A 21620-nucleotide genomic window follows, 5' to 3' on the forward strand; every position below is an offset into this window, starting at 1 on the left:
TGTAAGCTTTATTGTACATGATTACAATCTGTGTGGCACTAACGTATACATGACATAACTATTACAAGTGAAGTAACAATCGAACAGAATTGTTTAATGCATGTCACTAACTAACTTGACAGCCATTGTAACTTAAACACCTCGAACTCCTCTGAGGTTGGACGCGTAGCCAAGATGCAGCAGGAATTTCCTCTCTGAACCGTTATCTATTGCTATCTAATATAGACGATATTGCAGCTAAGGTAAGCAGGGGGAAGGAATGATCAGTAATAATCCACGACAGTGATGACGAAGACATTGCATCTTCGGGTCCTGGCGCCTGAAGAGCAGCATAATTATGGAGACACATACAAGTGAGCAGTAAAGTCAATGATAAGCTTCTGCGGGCTACAAGTGTGGTAAGTGGTGCTGGAGTAATGTAAGGAGGTCATGAGGCAGTAATGTGATAATACCAACTTGGTGGACTCGTCCTGGTAGGACGATCCTACCGATCCTAAACTCGTGGTTTAGAGTTTAGACTAATCGATCCTAAACTCGTGATTTAGAGTTTAGACTAATCGATCCTAAACTCGTGATTTAGACCATTACTAAAGTTGCTGTGAAATAGTTTTAATATCAGCACAAATAACCTAACTCCCAGTTGGCGACTTGGAGCAGTAAATGTGACCGTTGACGCGTGAGGGACGTGTTAGTGGTCGCCGCCAGCTGCTGCCTTTCACTGGCTGTCCTGTAAGCCACACACATGTAAACGCTTATCCTTTTTGGCCAATTAGAATGCAACGCGAGAAATTTACTCCATCACACTTGGCCGCTTCCCAAATAGCAGGGGGGGGGGGCGCTGTCTTCTCGGGAAGTGCATTATTTTGCTCGCGTTATACTCCTTGGCCAATGAAAACTGCGTTGAGTTTATGTCAGGTTGTGAGCGGCCAACACAGCCGATTGAGGAACACAGTACTTTCATACTCCTGTGTGTACTCGTCTAGTTGTGCTTGCGGGTTTGAGTTTCTGCTGTTTGGTCCCGCTTCCCAGCTGGTGTACAGAGTCATGGGCCTATTGGGCTTTATCATATCTTCGTTTGAAACTGTATATGGAGTCTGCTCCTGCCACCTCATTTCTTATTGCATTCCATTTGTTAATTACTCTGACACTGATTTTTTTTTATAATGTCTCTGTGGCTCATTTGGATACTGCATTTCCAGCTGTGTTTCTTTGTGCGAGTACTACCAATGCTAAGTGGTCTATTTTTATCTATCTTGTCAGTTTCTCTCAGAATTTTGTAGGTGATAATCATGTCTGCCTTACTCTTCTGTTTTCCAGTGATATTATGTTTAATTCCTGTACCTTCTTCTCGTATCTCATACCTCTCAGCTCCGGGACTAGTCTGGTGGTATACCTCTGAACTTTTACTATATTCGTCTTGTGTTTGTCTAGATATCGACTCCAGGCTGGAGCCGCATACTCCAGTATTGGTCTGATGTAAGTGATATACAAGGTATATATCTGAATGATTCCTTACACAAGTTTCTAAAGTCAATTCTTATTTTGGCCAACCTAGCATATACCGCTGATGATATCCATTTGACGTGGGCTTCTGAACACAAGTCCAATGTGATATCAACCCCCAGATCTTTCGCTCTACTTGATTCTTGAAAGATTTCATCTCCCAGTGTGTACCTTGTGTCCGGCTTCCAGCACCTATTATCATTACATTACATTAACTTGTTAAATTCTAGAAGCCCTTTATTCGACCTTTCCTTCAGTTTGTCCAAGTTTTCTTGTAGTCCAATGCTATATTCCTCTGTCATAACCCTTTTTCATAATTTTTTCATCATCAGCAACATTTAGAGGAAGAGTCTATAGACTTAATACCTTCTTGAAGATCGTTTACGTATATGGTGAAATTCTGTCAGGTCGAGCAGCTTTGGGCGTGTCGCGTTCCTGTAGATGCTTCCTAAACTCATCTCTTGGTGATTTTATATTCTTCCAATGCTGCTTGCTTTACCGCCACCTCCTTCAGTTTAGGTACTTCTCCTTGCTCTATTGTGAAACCTTCTAGAATCTCTTGTTGAGTTCTTCACGCGGTTCCTTGTCATTCTCTGTGTACCTGTCCTCCACCTTTTTCAGTTGTATAACCAGTTGTTTTCACCTTCACCGTTGTTTTCCTCCTGATGTGACTGCGAAGCAGTTTTGATTGAGTTTTGGCTTTACTAGCTATGACATTTTTATATTTTCTCTCCACTTTTCACACTGGTATCTCCATACTGACCGCTCCCTTGACATACTGACTAGGAAAGTGTCTCGTTGTTACGTCCAGAAGTTACACTCTCCATCCAGTGCCCCTCATGGGGGGTTCTCTGTTCTCCTGGTCTCTCTTTCCACGGTTAAAGTCTTCCATGATTAATAGTCTGGAGCCATTCCTGCTGGCGAAAAAGGCTGCCGTGGGCATATGTGGCTAGGTGTGTTTAGCAGGTGTTGGTGGTGTGGCTAGGTGTGTTGAGCAGGTTGTTGGTGGGTGTGGCTAGGTGTGTTGACCAGATGTGGCCTAAAATTCCATTGACCCATCTCCCAAGCGGGGTCAATGGAATCTTCCATTGACTCTGATACTGCCAAGCGACACACAAGTAGAAACTGGCAACTTGTACAGAACACTATTCCAGTATTTACTAAGAACAGTGTGGCATGCGAAACCCCCGTCCTCTGACCAGAGAGTATAGAAGACCTGGGGGCCAGATTCACGAAAGCACTTACGCAAGTACTTACGAACCTGTACATCTTTTCTCAATCTTTGGCGGCTTTTGTTTACAGTTATTAAACAGTTAATGAGCTCCGAAGCACCAGGGGGCTGTTTATAACAATAACAACAGTTGAATGGGAAGTTTTCATGCTTGTAAACTGTTAATAAATGTAACCAAAGCCGTCAAAGATTGAGGAAAGATGTACACGTTCGTAAGTGCTAGCGTAAGTGTTTTCGTGAATCTGGCCCCTGGATAGTGTCTTCGTCAACTTGAGGGGTTTGAGTTATAGTTTGTAACCCTCTTCCAGTGGTTATGCCAAAGTATGAGTGTATATGACGCCCGTGACCTTATAGTTCCAGCGCCACGTCAAATCTGAATTCTGATTCTGAATCGATTTAGAGATCAAGGTGTAGATCGGAGGTCACAGACTGGGTTACAAATCTATGTACTCACCCACCTAGTTGTACTCATCTAGTTGTGTTTGCGGGGGTTGAGCTCTGGCTCTTTGTCCCGCCTCTCAACCGTCAATCAACTGGTGTACAGATTCCTGAGCCTATTGGGTGTAGGTAGATAGGTTACTTGTCCCTACTTGCGACACCACCACCTGGCGGGCCGCAAGTGGGTGACAGGAGAGGCGTAGGTCGCTAGTAGGTGACAGGAGAGGCGTAGGTCGCAAGTAGGTGACAGGAGAGGCGTAGGTCGCAAGTAGGAGTAGAGGTGAATGGGTATTATTACCTTGGCTTGCAGCAGCTGGAGTTCGTGGAGCAGAAGAGCCGTCCTGGCCTGCGCCTCAGCCAAGGCGGTCTGCGTGGCCTGCTTCTCGCTCCGCTCCGCCTCCCAGTCGTCTCTGTGAGCGCGAACCTGCCGACAGAAACATGATCACTTGCTGCACCTTCCAGTGTCCACACCACCCGCGTCTGGAGCCAGACTCACGAAGCAGTTACGCAAGTATTTACGAACGTGTACATCTTTCCTCAATCTTTGACGGCATTGGTTACATTTATTAAACAGTTTACAAGCATGAAAACTTGCCAATCAACTGTTGTTATTGTTATAAACATCCTCCTGGTGCTTCGGAGCTCATTAACTGTTTAATAATTGTAAACAAAGCCGCCAAAGATTGAGAAAAGATGTACAGGTTCGCAAGTGCTTGCGTAACGGCTTCGTGAATCTGGCCCCAGGGTGCTGGAGGGCGGATATGGCCACCACTTGCACGGCGGCCTGCTCAAGCCACGGTGGTGCTCTACCTCAAGGATATGCACCACCGGCGTGTAATCCTCACCTTATAAAGCATAAACCCACCTGTGTAAACAAAACAAAATAAAAGAAGTTTGCAACAAAATTGCTGCTAAAGCTTAGACTTTTGAGCTAAGAGCATAGGCTAATTGAACTAGATCTCACAACCTAATTGATTAGAAGAAACAGAGGCAATATGATCACAACATACAAAATACTAAAGACATGATGGATAAAGACACCCTCTATAAATGAAGAAAAGGTAAGACAGGACGACATAACTGGAAGCTGGAAACACAAAGGAGTATAAGACATTTTTTTTAGATATATACAAGAGTTGTTACATTCTTGTACAGCCACTAGTACGCATAGCGTTTCGGGCAGGTCCCTGGAATACGATCCCCGCCGCGAAGAATCGTGTTACAACCAAGTACAAGATTGTAACAACTCTTGTATATGTTGACCAGACCACACACTAGAAATTGAAGGGACGACGACGTTTCGGTCCGTCCTGGACCATTCTCAAGTCGATTCGACTTGAGAATGGTCCAGGACGGACCGAAACGTCGTCGTCCCTTCAATTTCTAGTGTGTGGTCTGGTCAACATACTTCAGCCACGTTATTGTGACTCATCGCCTGCAACTCTTGTATATATATGTCAAAAGTACACATTTTACTGTTGAGTTAAACAGAGGCTACAGTTATTAAGGATTTGTACCCAGTAAATCCTCCCCGGCCAGGATACGAACCCATGACAAAGCGCTCGCGGAACGCCAGGCGAGTGTCTTACCACTGCACCACGGAGAATGGTGGAACTAATCGTGCCTTGTGTTGGTGGTCAACACAGGATGGTCTGATGGTGGAAGATATTGAAGCCAACTCCAATCACAACTTTAACGGCAGATTCGACTACAATTCCGAACGTCAGAATAGTTAAATGATAATGCAACAGGTACATGAAGGCTAGAAGGTGCGGGGACCAGGAGCTAGACACCACCTTGATGGTACACTGAGAGGTCAGTTTAACACCAGGGTGTGGAACCCCTTCATAATAATGTTTATGATAATTTGTGAGAGGCTCCCAGAGATTATTGAGAGATCTCTTGGCATTGACTAAGATATGAGTCCGCGTAGAATGACTCCTGGGGCGGTGGTGTCATGGCTTGGCCTGCCTTGGCCTGGCTTGGCCTGCCTTGGCCTGGCTTGGCCTGCCTTGGCCTGGCTTGGCCTGCCTTGGCCTGCCTTGGCCTGGCTTGGCCTGGCTTGGCCTGGCCTGGCTGGACCTGGCTCTTGGCCTGGCTTTGACTCTGATTAGGAAGCCATCCTGTGAACACAACCTTCTCTCTCTATCAATTCCTATCAATTCCAATTTCAATTCCTGTTAGTTCCTCTTTCAACTTCTGGCAGTGCTGACATTAACAGATTTGAAAGTCAGTATTTGTTGATAACCTTACAAGGTTGATGGGCTTCTGAGATCACCATCCCAGAGTACCTGGGGGTGGCAGAGTACTATCCCAGAGTACCTGGGGGTGGCAGAGTACTATCCCAGAGTACCTGGGGTGGCAGAGTACTATCCCAGAGTACCTGGGTGCAGAGTACTATCCCAGAGTACCTGGGGTGGCAGAGTACTATCCAGAGTACCTGGGTGGCAGAGTACTATCCCAGAGTACCTGGGGTGGCAGAGTACTATCCTAGAGTACTGGGGTACAGAGTACTCCCAGAGTACCGGGGTGGCAGAGTACTATCCCAGAGTACGGGGGTCAGAGTACTATCTCAGAGTACCGGGGTGGCAGAGTACTATCCCAGAGTACCAGGGGTGGCAGAGTACTATCCTAGAGTACTGGGAGGTCAGAGTACTATCCCAGAGTACCTGGGGTGGCAGAGTACTATCCCAGAGTACGGGGTGGCAGAGTATCAGAGTACTATCTCAGAGTACCGGGGGTGGCAGAGTACTATCCCAGAGTACCAGGGGGTGGGTGGCAGAGTACTATCCTAGAGTACTGGAGGTGGCAGAGTACTATCCCAGAGTACTGGGGTATCAGAGTACTATCCCAGAGTACCAGGGGGTGGCAGAGTACTATCCCAGAGTACCTGGGGTGACAGAGTACTATCCCAGAGTACTGGGGTGGCAGAGTACTATCCTAGAGTACTGGAGGTGGCAGAGTACTATCCCAGAGTACCTGGGGGCAGAGTACTATCCAGAGTACCTGGGGTGGCAGAGTACTATCCCAGAGTACCTGGGGTGGCAGAGTACTATCCCAGAGTACCAGGGGGTGGCAGAGTACTATCTCAGAGTACCTGGGGGTGGCAGAGTACTATCCCAGAGTACCTGGGTGGCAGAGTACTATCCAGAGTACCAGGGGGTGGCAGAGTACTATCTCAGAGTACCTGGGGGTGGCAGAGTACTATCCCAGAGTACCTGGGGTGGCAGAGTACTATCCTAGAGTACTGGAGGTGGCAGAGTACTATCCCAGAGTACCTGGGGGGGCAGAGTACTATCCCAGAGTACCTGGGGGTGGCAGAGTACTATCCCAGAGTACCTGGGGTGGCAGAGTACTATCCCAGAGTACAGGGGGTGGCAGAGTACTATCTCAGAGTACCAGGGGGTGGCAGAGTACTATCCCAGAGTACCAGGGGGTGGCAGAGTACTATCCCAGAGTACCGGGGGTGGCAGAGTACTATCCCAGAGTACCAGGGGGTGGCAGAGTACTATCCCAGAGTACCAGGGGGTGGCAGAGTACTATCCCAGAGTACCAGGGGGTGGCAGAGTACTATCCAGAGTACCGGGGGTGGCAGAGTACTATCCCAGAGTACCAGGGGGGGAAGAGTACTATCCCAGAGTACCAGGGGGTGGCAGAGTACTATCCCAGAGTACCAGGGGTGGCAGAGTACTATCCCAGAGTACCAGGGGGTGGCAGAGTACTATCCCAGAGTACCTGGGGTGGCAGAGTACTATCCCAGAGTACCTGGGGTGGCAGAGTACTATCCCAGAGTACCTGGGGTGGCAGAGTACTATCCCAGAGTACCTGGGTGACAGAGTACATCCAGAGTACCTGGGGGTGGCAGAGTACTATCCCAGAGTACCTGGGGTGGCAGAGTACTATCCCAGAGTACCTGGGGTGGCAGAGTACTATCCCAGAGTACCTGGGGGTGGCAGAGTACTATCCAGAGTACCAGGGGGTGGCAGAGTACTATCCCAGAGTACCTGGGGTGGCAGAGTACTATCCCAGAGTACCTGGGGTGGCAGAGTACTATCCCAGAGTACCAGGGGGTGGCAGAGTACTATCCCAGAGTACCTGGGGTGGCAGAGTACTATCCCAGAGTACCTGGGGTGGCAGAGTACTATCCCAGAGTACCAGGGGGTGGCAGAGTACTATCCCAGAGTACCTGGGGTGGCAGAGTACTATCCAGAGTACCTGGGGTGGCAGAGTACTATCCCAGAGTACCTGGGGTGGCAGAGTACTATCCCAGAGTACCGGGTGGCAGAGTACTATCCCAGAGTACGGGGGTGGCAGAGTACTATCCCAGAGTACCGGGGGTGGCAGAGTACTATCCCAGAGTACCTGGGGTGGCAGAGTACTATCCCAGAGTACCTGGGGTGGCAGAGTACTATCCCAGAGTACCGGGGGTGGCAGAGTACTATCCCAGAGTACCTGGGGTGGCAGAGTACTATCCCAGAGTACCAGGGGTGGCAGAGTACTCACATGGAAAACAATCAACAGCTCAGCATACTTGGCAATTTTCACCGAACAAAAATGTGGAGAGAATATTTGTCTTGGTGAGTGAGTGAGTGAGTGAGTGAGTGAGTGAGTGAGTGAGTGAGTGAGTGAGTGAGTGAGTGAGTGAACCACCTACCCCCCGTTCAGTCCAATGGGTGTGAGTGAGCTCATCAGAAATAGTAGCCATCACCCTCATAGAATTCTTACATGATTAGCAGAGTTGAGATGGTGATGAGGGAGATGTTATGAGTAATTCTCTATGCTGTGTGAGTGTTCCCAAGCGCTGCGCAGGTACCTGTGGTACTCTCTGGGGTACTAGGCCACCCCCTGGGGTACCCCCTAGGGTACGAGGCCACCCCTAGGGTACCCCAGGGTGGTGGGTTCAGGCAGTGAGTCAGAGGATATATTAGTGTGTGGGTCAGTCTTTATTTACTTCTGAAAAGTGGCTGGGCGTGTCTCAGAGGGCCACCTGGCCACACTACCACCTGGCCACACTATCACCTGGCCACACTATCACCTGCCACACCACCACCTGGCCACACTACCACCTGGCCACACCACCACCTGGCCACACTATTACCTGGCCACACCACCACCTGGCCACACCACCACCTGGCCACACTACCACTGGCCACACCACCACTGGCACACCACCCCATGGCCACACTACCACCTGGCCACACCACCACCTGGCCACACTATTACCTGGCCACACACCACCTGGCCACACTACCACCTGGCCACACTACCACCTGGCCACACCACCACCTGGCCACACCACCACCTGGCCACACTACCACCTGGCCACACTACACCTGGCCACACTACCACTGGCCACACCACCACCTGGCCACACTACCACCTGGCCACACTACCACCTGGCACACTACCACCTGGCCACACCACCACCTGGCCACACTACCACCTGGCCACACCACCACCTGGCCACACTATTACCTGGCCACACTATTACCTGGCCACACTATCACCTGGCCACACCACCACCTGGCCACACCACCACCTGGCCACACCACCACCTGGCCACACTATTACCTGGCCACACTATTACCTGGCCACACTATCACCTGGCCACACCACCACCTGGCCCACTACCACCTGGCCACACACCACCTGGCCACACTACCACCTGGCCACACCACCACCTGGCCACACTACCACCTGGCCACACCACCCACCTGGCCACACTATTACCTGGCCACACTATTACCTGGCCACACTATCACCTGGCCACACCACCACTGGCACACCACCACCTGGCCACACCACCAACCTGGCCACACCACCACCTGGCCACACCACACCTGGCCACACTATTACCTGGCCACACTATTACCTGGCCACACTATCACCTGGCCACACTATTACCTGGCCACACCACCACCTGGCCACACCACCCACCTGGCCACACCACCACCTGGCCACACTATTACCTGGCCACACTATTACCTGGCCACACTATCACCTGGCCACACCACCACCTGGCCACACCACCACCTGGCCACACCACCACCTGGCCACACTACCACCTGGCCACACCACACTGGCCACACTATTACCTGGCCACACTATTACCTGGCCACACTATCACCTGGCCACACCACCACCTGGCCACACCACCACCTGGCCACACCACCACCTGGCCACACCACCACTGGCCACACCACCACCTGGCCACACACCACCTGGCCACACTATTACCTGGCCACACTATCACCTGGCCACACCACACCTGGCCACACCACCACCTGGCCACACCACCATGGCCACACCACCACCTGGCCACACCACCACCTGGCCACACCACATGGCCACACTACCACCTGGCCACACTACAAAATGAAGAAGTGGTCCAACAAATGGCTACTAGAGTTAAACTCAAGCAAGTGTAAAGTAATGCAAATAGGTGTGAGAGTAGGAGGGGACGCAAGGCGCCAGTTGGAGATTGGCGCCTTGTGTCAGCAAGAGAGAGAAATCTGGGGGTTGATATCACGCCGCACCTTGAAGCCCGCATCAAAAGGATATCATCAGCAGCATATGCGAGGTTGGCCAACATAAGAACTGCCTATAGAAAGAGTACTATTGGCCAACATAAGTACTGCCTATAGACAAAGTACTATTAGCCAACATAAGTACTGCCTATAGAAAACTTGACTAAGAAATAATTCAGGACCTTGTATACCACATATGTGAGACTAATCCTGGAGTATGCGGCTCTAGCGTGAATCCATCTCTAGTCAAACACAAGACGAAGTTAGACAAAGTTCAGAGGTATGCCACCAGGCTAGTCCCCGAGCTGAGAGGTATGAGCTACGAGGAAAGATTATGGAATTAAACCTCACGTCACTGGAATACAGAAGAGTTAGGGGAGACATGATTACCACATAAAAAATTCAAAGATGAATGAATGACAGGGTAGATAATGACAAACTATTTTGCACGGATGGTACTCGAACAACGAGGAAACTTTGTTCCCAAATGAGCCACAAAGACGTTAGAAATAAAACAAAAATCAGTGTCAGAGTAGTTAACAAATGGAATGCATTAGGACGTGATGTGACGGAGGCTGACAACATTTACACCACATCTGAAGCACAGTTTCAAATGTAGATATGATAGAACTTACTAGGTTCAGGAACCTGTACACCAGTTGACTGATGATTGAAAGGCGGGACCAAAGAGCCGAAGTTCAACCCCCCGCAAGCACAACTAGGTGGTGTACACACACACACACACACACACACACACACACACACACACACACACACACACACACACGCACGCACGCAGGTCCTCGCGGGCGAGTATAGAGTGCTCGTGAGTCACACTTCACGGCCGATTCCCGGTAGAAACAACTGGCTGAGTTTCTTTCACCTGATGCCTCAGTTCGTCTAGAAGTAAATAGGTATCTGGGAATTAGACAGCTGCTCCGGGCTGCATCCTGTAGACTTGTGTACTCACCTATTTGTGCTTGCGGGGGTTGAGTTTTGGCTCTTTGGTCCCGCCTCTCAACTGTCAGTCAACTGGTGTACAGACTCCTGAGCCTACTGGGCTCTATCATATCTACATTTAAAACTGTGTATGGAGTCAGCCTCCACCACATCACTGCCTAATGCATTCCATCCTGACACTGAAAAAGTTCCTTCTAACGTCTCTGTGGCTCATGTGGGTACTCAGTTTCCACCTGTGTCCCCTTGTTCATGTCCCACCCGTGTTGAACACACACACACACACACGTGTGTGTGTGTGTGTGTGTGTGTGTGTGTGCGTGAGGGAATTATCAGGGGGAAAACGCCAAGCCATTCATACTATATAACACTTGGAAGGGGTCAGGATAATGATTTAGGATGGGATGGGAGGAAGGAATGTTGCCCAACCACTTGGACGGTCGGTAATTGAACACCGACCTGCATGAAGCGAGACCATCGCTCTACCGTAAATATAAATAATAAACATGATAGAGAAAATTACATCTGGAATCAGTATCAGACAACCGACGGTTAGAAAGGCGGGGTCCAAGAGCTAGCAGCTCGAGCCTGTGGGGGCGAATAATAAATATAAATAGTGAAAAGAGAGAGAGACAGAATGATAGACGGGTGACCCGCATGTGAGGCCGCAGTTACCTAATACTGAGCAACATTCCACCACCACCACCCACCCGGCCGGGTGTGTTGTTGACCCGGGGTATATTTAGCCGCGGGCCCGCTCTCTGCCGCCCACCACACACTATACTGGTATGACCCTGGTATATATAGACACCCCCTCCTTGTCATCACTGGTGTGGGTGTGGTGACGGTGTGGGGGTGTTGGTGTGGTCATGGTGTGGGGGTGATGGTGTGGTCATTGTGTGGGAGTGTTGGTGTGGTCATGGTGTGGGGGTGTTGGTGTGGTGACGGTGTGGTGACGGTGTGGGGGTGATGGTGTGGGGGTGATGGTGTGGTGACGGTGTGGGGGTGATGGTGTGGGGGTGATGGTGTGGTGACGGTGTGGGGGTGATGGTGTGGGGGTGATGGTGTGGTGACGGTGTGGGGGTGATGGTGTGGGGGTGATGGTGTGGGGGTGCTGGTATAAAACGCTGTATAAAACACCCTAAAGACACAACTTGAGAATGGTCCAGGGCGGACTGAAACGTCGTCGTCCCTTCACCTTCTAGTGTGTGGCCTGGTCAACCCTACAGACACTAGAGAGTACACCAAGGTCTTGTAGTGTGATCAACAAGTGCTGCTACTCAGGATAAGAGGATGGGAAGGACGTGTATGAGTGAAGGAGACAATACCTGCATCTCCAGGAGAGTGACATGTTCGTCATGGTCTGCCTGGAGCTTGGTGAAGGCAGCCCTCAGACGTCGCACCTCGGCCTCCGGACCAGTCTCACCCTCCACCTGCAACACATCACCCTCCAGCTGTCTCAAAGCTCTTAGTAACACTTACAAAATATTAGCTCTTCACTAAGCAGGAATTGTCACACGGCTCATTCACACTCTCGTACTGACTTTCTGCTTTGTTATATGATCTCAGATTAAGAAAGTAAAGATAGGTTAAATATCACGAATCTTGTGATATTTATCGACATAATATAAAATATTTCACTCAAAGGAACATTCGAGGGGATTGGAATTAAATCTGTAAAAATAGGCATTAGTGGGTGTTGGCGGGAGGAATCTTCTGAATGGCGAAGTGGGTGGGGGGGAATGTTGGGTTGTGGGTCGTAGCTTCTCCTGTATGGCGGCGGGTTAGACGGGTTGGTGAGGGACGAGGGATAGGGACGAGTGAGTGAGGGCGGTGGGCGGGGGATCTAAGTGGTTAGACTCACCTGTATAGCGGAGTGGGCGGATTGGTGAGGGTGGTGTAGTTCCTGGATGGTAGTTAGTAGACGCTGGACGTACTTCTGGCGTTGGTCGTGGTAGTTGCGCCACTGGCCGTTCACCTCGGCTGCCTGGGGGGAAACACCCTGTTCTCAACCATTCCTAAACCCTCATATTATACCATTCATATAACCGTCATATTTTCAACATTAACCGTAGAAAAACAAACAACTGTATTCAACATGGAAACAATAACCTTAGGTACACACGTGCTATATTTCCTACTAAATACTGACCTCCTTTAGTGCAGCTTTTAATTTCTTATTTTCTTCTCTAAGTTGCTTGAGTTCCGCCTCCTCCGAGAGCTCTGCCGTGTCCTGCCCGTTTTCTTCCGACGTGAGAGACCATTTACTCAACAAAGATTTACATCCATTTTCTTTGATAGTGTCGGTGCCTTCAATGTTCCAGGGAACACTTTCCAGTGAAGTGATTGTGTCGGTGCCGTTCTCCAGTGGCGATGGACTAAAATCCAGAGTTCTCGCGCCATTTTGAGTTGTGGGGATGCCATTTATCTGGGTGCCGAGGTGCCGCTCCTCCCGCAGGGGACCGTTGAAGTGCAGCGTGTCATCGAGTCGTGTTAAGTGCAGCTGTGTCTTGTCGTCACCGCGCGGGGAGTTCAGGTGTAATTTGTCGTCGAAGCGGGAGTCTTTCTCAATGGCTCGTCGTGTGAGGTCGACGGCTCGAGAGTCGTAGTTGTTCTGGTTGTTGAGCGAAGCGTCCAGCACCCCTTCACCACCCTCTTCCTCGGGTGACGCTGACTGTAACACATAAACAATAATGAAGGTGAGGAGTCACAATAACCTGGCTCAAAATGTTCACCAAACTACATTCTAGAAAGTGAAGAGACGACGATGTTATGGTCTGTCCTGGACACAATCGACTTGAGAATGGTTGACCAGACCACACACTAGAAGGTGAAGGGACGACGACGTTTTGGTCCGTCCTGGACACAATCGACTTGAGAATGGTTGACCAGACCACACACTAGAAGGTGAAGGGACGACGACGTTTTGGTCCGTCCTGGACACAATCGACTTGAGAATGGTTGACCAGACCACACACTAGAAGGTGAAGGGACGACGACGTTTCGGTCCGTCCTGGACCTTCACCTTCTAGTGTGTGGTCTGGTCAACATACTTTAGCCACGTTATTGTGACTCATCGCCTTGAAAATAGTCCAGGACGGACCGAAACGTCGTCGTCCCTTCACTTTCTAGTCTGTAGTTTGGTCAACATAACAATTATTGGTATAACTACATCAGTCTGTCTGTACAGGTATTTCTGCATCAGCCTGTCTCCTATATCTACCACACTCCACCACCAGCCTGCTGACACCACAACTCTGCTTCAGCCACGCCATCTGTATGCACCTTCATCATATAACCCAATTATTAAAGCATAAGGAGGAAGCATTTGAAACAAGACGGGTTCAACTGATAGGAGGAGTAAGTGAATTAAAACTAACAATATAGAGAGATGGACAAGAAGCAACATGATCGCAACGTAGAAGATACTAAGAGAAATAGACAAAGTGGATTAAGACAATCTGTTGAGACAGAGGTGGGGAGGGGAGGAAGCAGTCCACTATTCATAGCTTCAAGAGCAAGTGTGACAGAGTACCGGACTACTGGAAGGTATAAATGTACTAAGTACAATAATTACGGGGCTAGTCTCGATCCCCCGAGACATAATGAGGTAAAAACCAGTAGATAAAGGGCGGTGAGGACGTTAGGAGGAGAAGGAGCGGGCTCCCGTCTCCCACAAAGCCCCTATCCTCAGGCTAGGCTTGTACAGGCGGCCACCCAACCCAAACACTTACTCATCAATATTAACTCACTGCGTATTCAAAATGATGATTATTGTTTAATATAAGGTAATATTGCATTCTAGAATGTATTAAATAGTAAGCCTGATGTAGGTTAAACTAGGGGATTAGTTTCTGTTGGCTATCGTATTCGTAGTACATGGGTGAAACATTTATAGAGCTGGGATTCGAACAAAGGGCGTGAACGAAGCGCTTGAAGAGAAACGTACATCCGTCATCAGTTGTGAGTCGTGTGTAAAGTGTTTTTCTTAATTAAACGTGGAGTTTGGTGCGTGGATCAACAAGCATTGATGGTGAAGAGGGCGGGCAATGTCCCTACCACTACTAAGCCAGTCTATCCTTCAAGTATTGGCCAGATCCATGCCACTGCGGCTCCTCATTGTCAATGTAAACAAACCAGCAATACACGACTCGCAGCTGATTACGTTCGGACGTTTCTCGAACAATGCTTCACACACGACGTTCTGCACATACCTGTCCTGTATCGTCCGCAGTAACAAACAGTACGAACAAATAAACAACGATACAAACAATAACAAATCAAATCAATAAAGGAGTTAGGCCCAGTAAACAAGAGTGAAAAACAATAGGAGAAGCAACAGCGACATCGCTGCTTCCCTCAGCATGTGTCACTAGTGAGGCGGACCGCTCAACCCACATTTCTGCCAACGGAAACAACTCACCTACCGTAAAAATAGGTCCTCCCCCCCTCCCACGGCCTCTCCCACATTCTCCCTAGCCCACCCCACGGCCTGTCTCCCCTGGAGGGGGAGAGGAATGTGGTGTGTCCTCCCCTGGGGGAGGCATTAGTCACCGCAGGCGTTTGGGGAGTGTTGACGAGACGGGACTCTGAAACTCGTAAAGCCACGGAGTATTATGATGGCGCGGCAGGGGTCACGCTTGAGGGTTGAGAGGTAGCAGGGGTCACGCTTGAGGGGTAACAGGTGGCAGGGGTCACGCTTGAGGGTTGAGAGGTAGCAGGGGTCACGCTTGAGGGGTAACAGGTGGCAGGGGTCACGCTTGAGGGTTGAGAGGTAGCAGGGGTCACGCTTGAGGGGTAACAGGTGGCAGGGGTCACACTCTCTACATTTGTGAACAAAGCATCTTCAGGGACAGTTCAAAAGATCTTCTCCCTCAACTCCCTAAATATATTATTCTATTTACGCAGTATTATTAATAACGGTCCATATCGTTACTATATGTGAATTTGTGTAAGTATGTGTATCATCGTACATATATTGACGTAATGGAAAATTAGAAAGTAGAATTTGGTACTTTTGAAGTTGAACAAACGGGTAAAGATTTTGTATGTATATGTTGTTAATAAACTCTAACCTAACCTAACCATCTTTGGCTTAATACACGCTATCTGAGGGCTAATAAAGTATATATATATATATATATATATATATATATATATATATATATATATATATATATATATATATATTATATATAGCTATAGGCCTAGAAATATTTAAGTTTCGTATTTAGCTTTATTTTGACCTGACTGTTAAGTGAATAGTACCAGATTCTACTATCTATATTGGCCTTTACTTTAATATATGATGGTCCATATAGTGACAGTAATTAATATATAAACAGGAGGATGGGTTGACGTATTAGAGTCAGTATATTAGACATCCGATGGTTAGAAAGGCGAGGCCCAAGAGCTAACATCTCGATCCTGCAGGTATACACACACACGCATGTGCATACACAGATATATACACCACACACACACACTACTGGGGGGCCTGGTAGCCTGGTAGATAGCGCGCAGGACTCGTAATTCTGTGGCGCGGGTTCGATTCCCGCACCAGGCAGAAACAAATGAGCAAAGTTTCTTTCACCCTGAATGCCCCTGTTACCTAGCAGTAAATAGGTACCTGGGAGTTAGTCAGCTGTCACTGGCTGCTTCCTGGTGTGTGTGTGGTGTGGGGAAAAAAAGTAGTTGGTAAACAGTTGATTGACAGTTGAGAGGCGGGTCGAAAGAGCAAAGCTCAACCCCCGCAAACGCAACTAGGTAAATACACACACACACACACACACACACACACACACACACACACACACACCCACACACACACACACACACACAACACACACACACACACACACACAACACACACTGTAACCCCATTGTACTCGCCACTCTCAATTGAATAATATTGTGAGTTGCCTTGAGGTAAATCTCTGGCTTGATCCGGCCAGTATCTCTATTCTGAGAACATTCCGAGAGTGCTGTTGCTAATGCAGGAAGTGAACTGTGTGGTGCGTTTCCCGTAGAGTTGTAGGACTCCGGGAGGAGTCTGAGGTCAGATTCACGAAGCAGTTACGCAAGTACCTTACGAACGTGTGCATCTTTCCTCACTCTTTGACGGCTTTGGTTACATTTATTAAACAGTTTTACAAGCATGAAAACTTGCCAATCAACTGTTGTTATTGTTATAAACAGCCTCGTGGTGCTTCGGAGCTCATTAACTGTTTAATAATTGTAAACAAAGCCGCCAAAAATTGAGAAAAGATGTACAGGTTTGTAAGTACTTGCGTAACTGTTTTGTGAATCTAGCCCAGTCTATGTATGACTAACCATCCTGCGAGATGGGGACTTTTAGTACCACTGCTGCCTTATTCACTCTTGTTTTGATGATATTTCTCATAATGCACCCAGAGTCTGCCAGTGCAGACTACTCATCACATGCCTCTGTATGACTAACCATCCTGTGTGATTAACGTTTGAATTCCAACATTCGTATTTACAAATTGCATAAATTTAGTCAACAAAAGCTTCAAAAATTTTCAGATTTATTATTTAATTCAAATGACTTGCACAAATGTCTGACCCTTGTGTTGAACCTAAATTGGCGCAATTAGTAAATAATGAATTTGGGACACTAGGCGTCAATCATTTAAAACCGTCAGTACTCAACAAGAACAGTTTTCCCTTACTGTCTGCCAACCACTTGGACTGGACGGTAGAGCGACGGAAGAAAGTAAAGAAGCAAGGAAGGAAGGAAGGAAGGAAGGAAGGAAGGAAGGAAGGAAGGAAGGAAGGAAGGAAGGAAGGCAGAAAGGAAGGAATGAAGGAAGCGCTGGGCCAAGGAAGTGACCGCAGCGAGTGTTTCTTCGGCCCCTCACATGTCACTGGTTAGCTTAGCATTTTAAAAGCACCGAATCACCTTCTGTGGTTGAAGTGTTCAATAAACCCCTGAACTCTATGTTTAACACATCTCTAACCCTGTCCATGGAGGACAGGAAGAAAATGTATATATGCTGGTTAGCATTGTAAATGTGTGGCCACGTCTGTGGTAGAAAATAATAATAATAATAAAAAAAAACTGGTTATTGACCAGAGAGGAAGTGTCAAGAACTACCTCAGGAGAGCAGAGGTCGAGGAGGAAGAGTATAACAGTGTCTGTGGACAAGGAGCGGTGAGAATTGGTCACGAAGTGAACGGTACGAGGCTCACAAAGTCAACATCGCAAAAGACAATGTTAAAAGTTCATGATTTCCAAATCAAAGGACACCAAGATGAGGGTGAGATCAGAGATAAGCTTGGTTATAAGTTACTATAACGAATCACACAACATTACTAACACGCTCCTAATCTAAACTAACCTGTATTATCTATTATAAACCTAGCCAGCCTAGCAACTCCGCCAGGACGTACCCCACTAGCCTAGCTCTCGGGAGGAAACATGCAAAAATACCCACATCATTCCCCAGTGTTAAGGGCAGGGTCCGTGTTTACTAATTAAGTAATATTTACTAGCACTCAGATTTAACATTTTGACATTGTGTGCCAGAATGTGTTGGCAACAACCTATTCTATCCTCAGTGTTTTGTTACACAGGAATTTATAATATATATATGTATAATCAACCTTGATTTATAATTTTCCTTGACAACTGTTGACGGTAAAATGAAATATGGAAAGAACAATGTGTAATATACCTGGGTGGTGTACTAGGCTATGTAGACTCATGTTTACACCCAGTACTGTTTAGTACTGGGTGTAAACAAGAGGGTGTAGTGGGTGTAGACACTCCCACTACACCCTGCTGATGGGGGCACCTTCTCCCCCCCCCTATTCCACCTCTTGAAGAGGGAGAGGGTGGGGACTCTCCCATGGGCATAATACAGGGCACATGAGTCTGTTCTTCAAGGCCACGAGCTGTAGGAGTCAAACTCTGGTGTTTAAAAGTTGCTTTGGACAAGAGCTTTTGTTTGAAAGCTCTTTTGCAACAGCCCGGGGGGGGGAGGGAAACCACTATTATATATTTCAAACGCCCAGCAACACTCAGCAACACCCAGCAAGGCAGACGTAAACACTGGCCATGAGAACCAATAATACCCAAGCCCATAAAGTGTAGTGTTGCAACTGTGAGTGTTGAAGGTCTCACTCATGTAAATATTGTTTAGAAAAGTGTTGCGTTTGTGTTTATATTTAACATTGCTATATTTGTCTGTGCTAAAGTTAGCGGCTGTTCTTGTTAGTTTTATCACTGTTGTTGTCACTGTTGCTGTTGTTGTCAGTAATGCTGGTGTTGTTATCAGTATTGCTGGTGTTGTTGTCAATGTTGTTGTCAGTGTTGTTGTCAATGTTGTTGTCAGTGTTGTTGTCAGTGTTGTTGGTGTTGTTGTCAGTGTTGTTGGTGTTGTTGCCATTGTTGTCAGTGTTGTTGCCAGTGTTGTTGTCAGTGTTGTTGGTTGTTGTCAGTGTTGTTGCCATTGTTGTTGGTGTTGTTTGCCATTGTTGTTGTTGTCAGTGTTGCCATTGTTGTCAGTGTTGTTGCCAGTGTTGTTGTCAGTGTTGTTGGTGTTGTTGTCAGTGTTGTTGTTGTTGTCAGTGTTGTTGTCAGTGTTGTTGGTGTTGGTGTTGTTGTCAGTGTTATTAGTGTTGTTGTCAGTGTTGTTGTCAGTGTTGTTGGTGTTGTTGTCAGTGTTGTTGGTGTTGTTGTCAGTGTTGTTGTCAGTGTTGCTGGTGTTGTCAGTGTTGCTGGTGTTGTCAGTGTTGCTGGTGTTGTCAGTGTTGCTGGTGTTGTTGTCAGTGTTGCTGGTGTTGTTGTCAGTGTTGCTGGTGTTGTCAGTGTTGCTGGTGTTGTCAGTGTTGCTGGTGTTGTCAGTGTTGCTGGTGTTGTTGTCAGTGTTGCTGGTGTTGTCAGTGTTGCTGGTGTTGTCAGTGTCACTGTTGTCATTGTCACTTGTCATTGACAGTGTCACTGTTGTCATTGACAGTGTCACTGTTGTCACTGTCAGTGTCACTGTTTATACTTTAAGCCTGTGTATAGATGTATACTTCAGGCCTATGTCGAGGTCCCCCCCCCCCCACCCCCTCCAGGGCCGAACTACTGACCCTCCCATAGAATACAACCTCACAAAAGCTGAATAACCCTTGAGTATCTATTTACTCCTAGGTGAAGAGAGGCATTAGGTGAAAGGAAACGTGCCCAACCATTTCTGTCCCGCCCAGTGAATTCCACTTGTTGACCACCCGTACAAGGTAGGAGTATTTCCATACATTCCTTCTTCCCATTTGTGTTTCCAGTGTCCACTTCTGTAGCCTCGTTTCACTTTCAATTTCAAGAGGTAATTCTTATCCACCTTGTTTATTACCCTCGGTATCTTGTATGTTGCGATCATGTCCCCCCCTACCTGTTTCCTTAAGAGTTTAACTTACAATAACATGTTATACGCCTAGATTTATTTGTTTCATCATCAGTCTAGGAATTTAGGCTAAGGATGCAGCACATGGGTACAGCCTATGGGTACAGGCCTATGGGTACAGCCTATGGGTACAGCCTATGGGTACAGCCTATGGGTACAACCTATGGGTACAGCCTATGGGTACAGCCTATGGGTGCAACCTATGGGTACAGCCTATGGGTTCAGCCTACACCTACAGCCTATGGGTTCAGCCTACACCTACAGCCTATGGGTTCAGCCTACACCTACAGCCTATGGGTTCAGCCTACACCTACAGCCTATGGGTTCAGCCTACACCTACAGCCTATGGATACAGCTTACAGGCCTCGATGGAATGACTAACTTGTAAAACTGCTGATATCTGTCATGTATAAATTTCAAGAAAATTGTAGTCCATCTGGTTATTTAGTTAAAATTATCAACTGCTGTTCTGTGGCAATTTCTGCTGTTCCATCCAACATGGAAACTCATTCTTTTTTCTACTTTAGTTCAATTTCACGGTTTTGATCTCAATTAGTTTTAAATCTTAGTTTTTAGATAAGATAAGATGTTTATTCAGGTAAATGTATATACAGTGAAAATGAGTTACAAACATAATGTTGGATTAATAGTTAGTACATACAATGCCTGAAGCCACTAATATGCACAGCGTTTGGGACAAGTTGTAGGGAAAATAAATTAGACTAAAACTTAATAGTAATTGAGATCAAAAACAAAAATTGAATTTAAAAATTGAAAAAAAGGAAAAGCAAAGGAGAATGATAATAATTACATGCTGGATGGAACAGCAGAAAAAGCAATAGAACAGCAGAAGGAATTTTAACTAAATAAACAAAAGACTACAATTATCTTACAGTTTATACATGACAGATATCAGCAGTTAAACAGTTTGGTCAATAATCAATTGACCAAATTGTTTGAAAACAGCAAGACATAGGTTGACATTTAGGGGGTAAGGTAGGTTACATGAAGTTTATTAGGAAGTACAGTACAGTACAGTACTTAGTTTTTCTCTTAAACTGGTTGAGAGAGGTACAGTATTAACTTTTGATTTTCTCACAGCCTGTTCGAAACGCTGGGCGTATTAGTGGCTTTAGTCATAGTATATACTAGGTATATTACCTATACGATTGTGTATAGTATATACACACAATCGACTTGAGAATGGTCCAGGACGGACCGAAACGTCGTCGTCCCTTCACTTTCTAGTGTGTGGTTTGATCAAGATAGTATATACTAGCTCCATCTATAAAGTTCTATAACAAACTCTGTTTTCAGACAACTCAGAGCCCCTCTGTTTAAGTCCCTCAACATGCTAAACATACACTCTACACATTCTCGTGTGCTATCTACATGTACAAAACCTTGTTCCTAAATGTTAATCTTGATCTGAAACTTTTCCTTGAGAGGTGTAATAAGACCCATGAGCACCACGCCAGAAATATATATATCTCTTTGATATCCCCAGAGTCAGGCTAAAACTGTGTAAACACTCCATGTAAAGTTCAAGTTCAA

At 47.2% G+C, this 21620-nt stretch overlaps 2 protein-coding genes across 7 annotated transcripts in view; one reads left to right on the plus strand and one right to left on the minus strand.

Annotated features, from left to right (window-relative positions):
* Positions 1-21620, plus strand: part of LOC123771496 (RRM_XMAS2 and SAC3_GANP domain-containing protein xmas) — an 88335-nt gene that overhangs the window by 7290 nt on the left and 59425 nt on the right. The gene's annotated exons all lie outside the window — the stretch shown is intronic.
* LOC123771498 (uncharacterized) overlaps positions 1-21620 on the minus strand; it is a 29383-nt gene that overhangs the window by 6645 nt on the left and 1118 nt on the right. For both annotated transcript variants that reach the window (XM_045764073.2, XM_045764072.2), the window contains exons 2-5: positions 12809-13330; positions 12521-12643; positions 11985-12089; positions 3471-3596 (exon numbers count right to left, since the gene is read on the minus strand). In XM_045764073.2, the coding sequence (XP_045620029.1) occupies positions 3471-3596; positions 11985-12089; positions 12521-12643; positions 12809-13330 (876 nt within the window). The remainder of the gene's footprint in view (positions 1-3470; positions 3597-11984; positions 12090-12520; positions 12644-12808; positions 13331-21620) is intronic.

Source organism: Procambarus clarkii, chromosome 76, assembly GCF_040958095.1.
Source record: "Procambarus clarkii isolate CNS0578487 chromosome 76, FALCON_Pclarkii_2.0, whole genome shotgun sequence".
NCBI classification, from domain to species: Eukaryota; Metazoa; Arthropoda; class Malacostraca; order Decapoda; family Cambaridae; genus Procambarus; species Procambarus clarkii.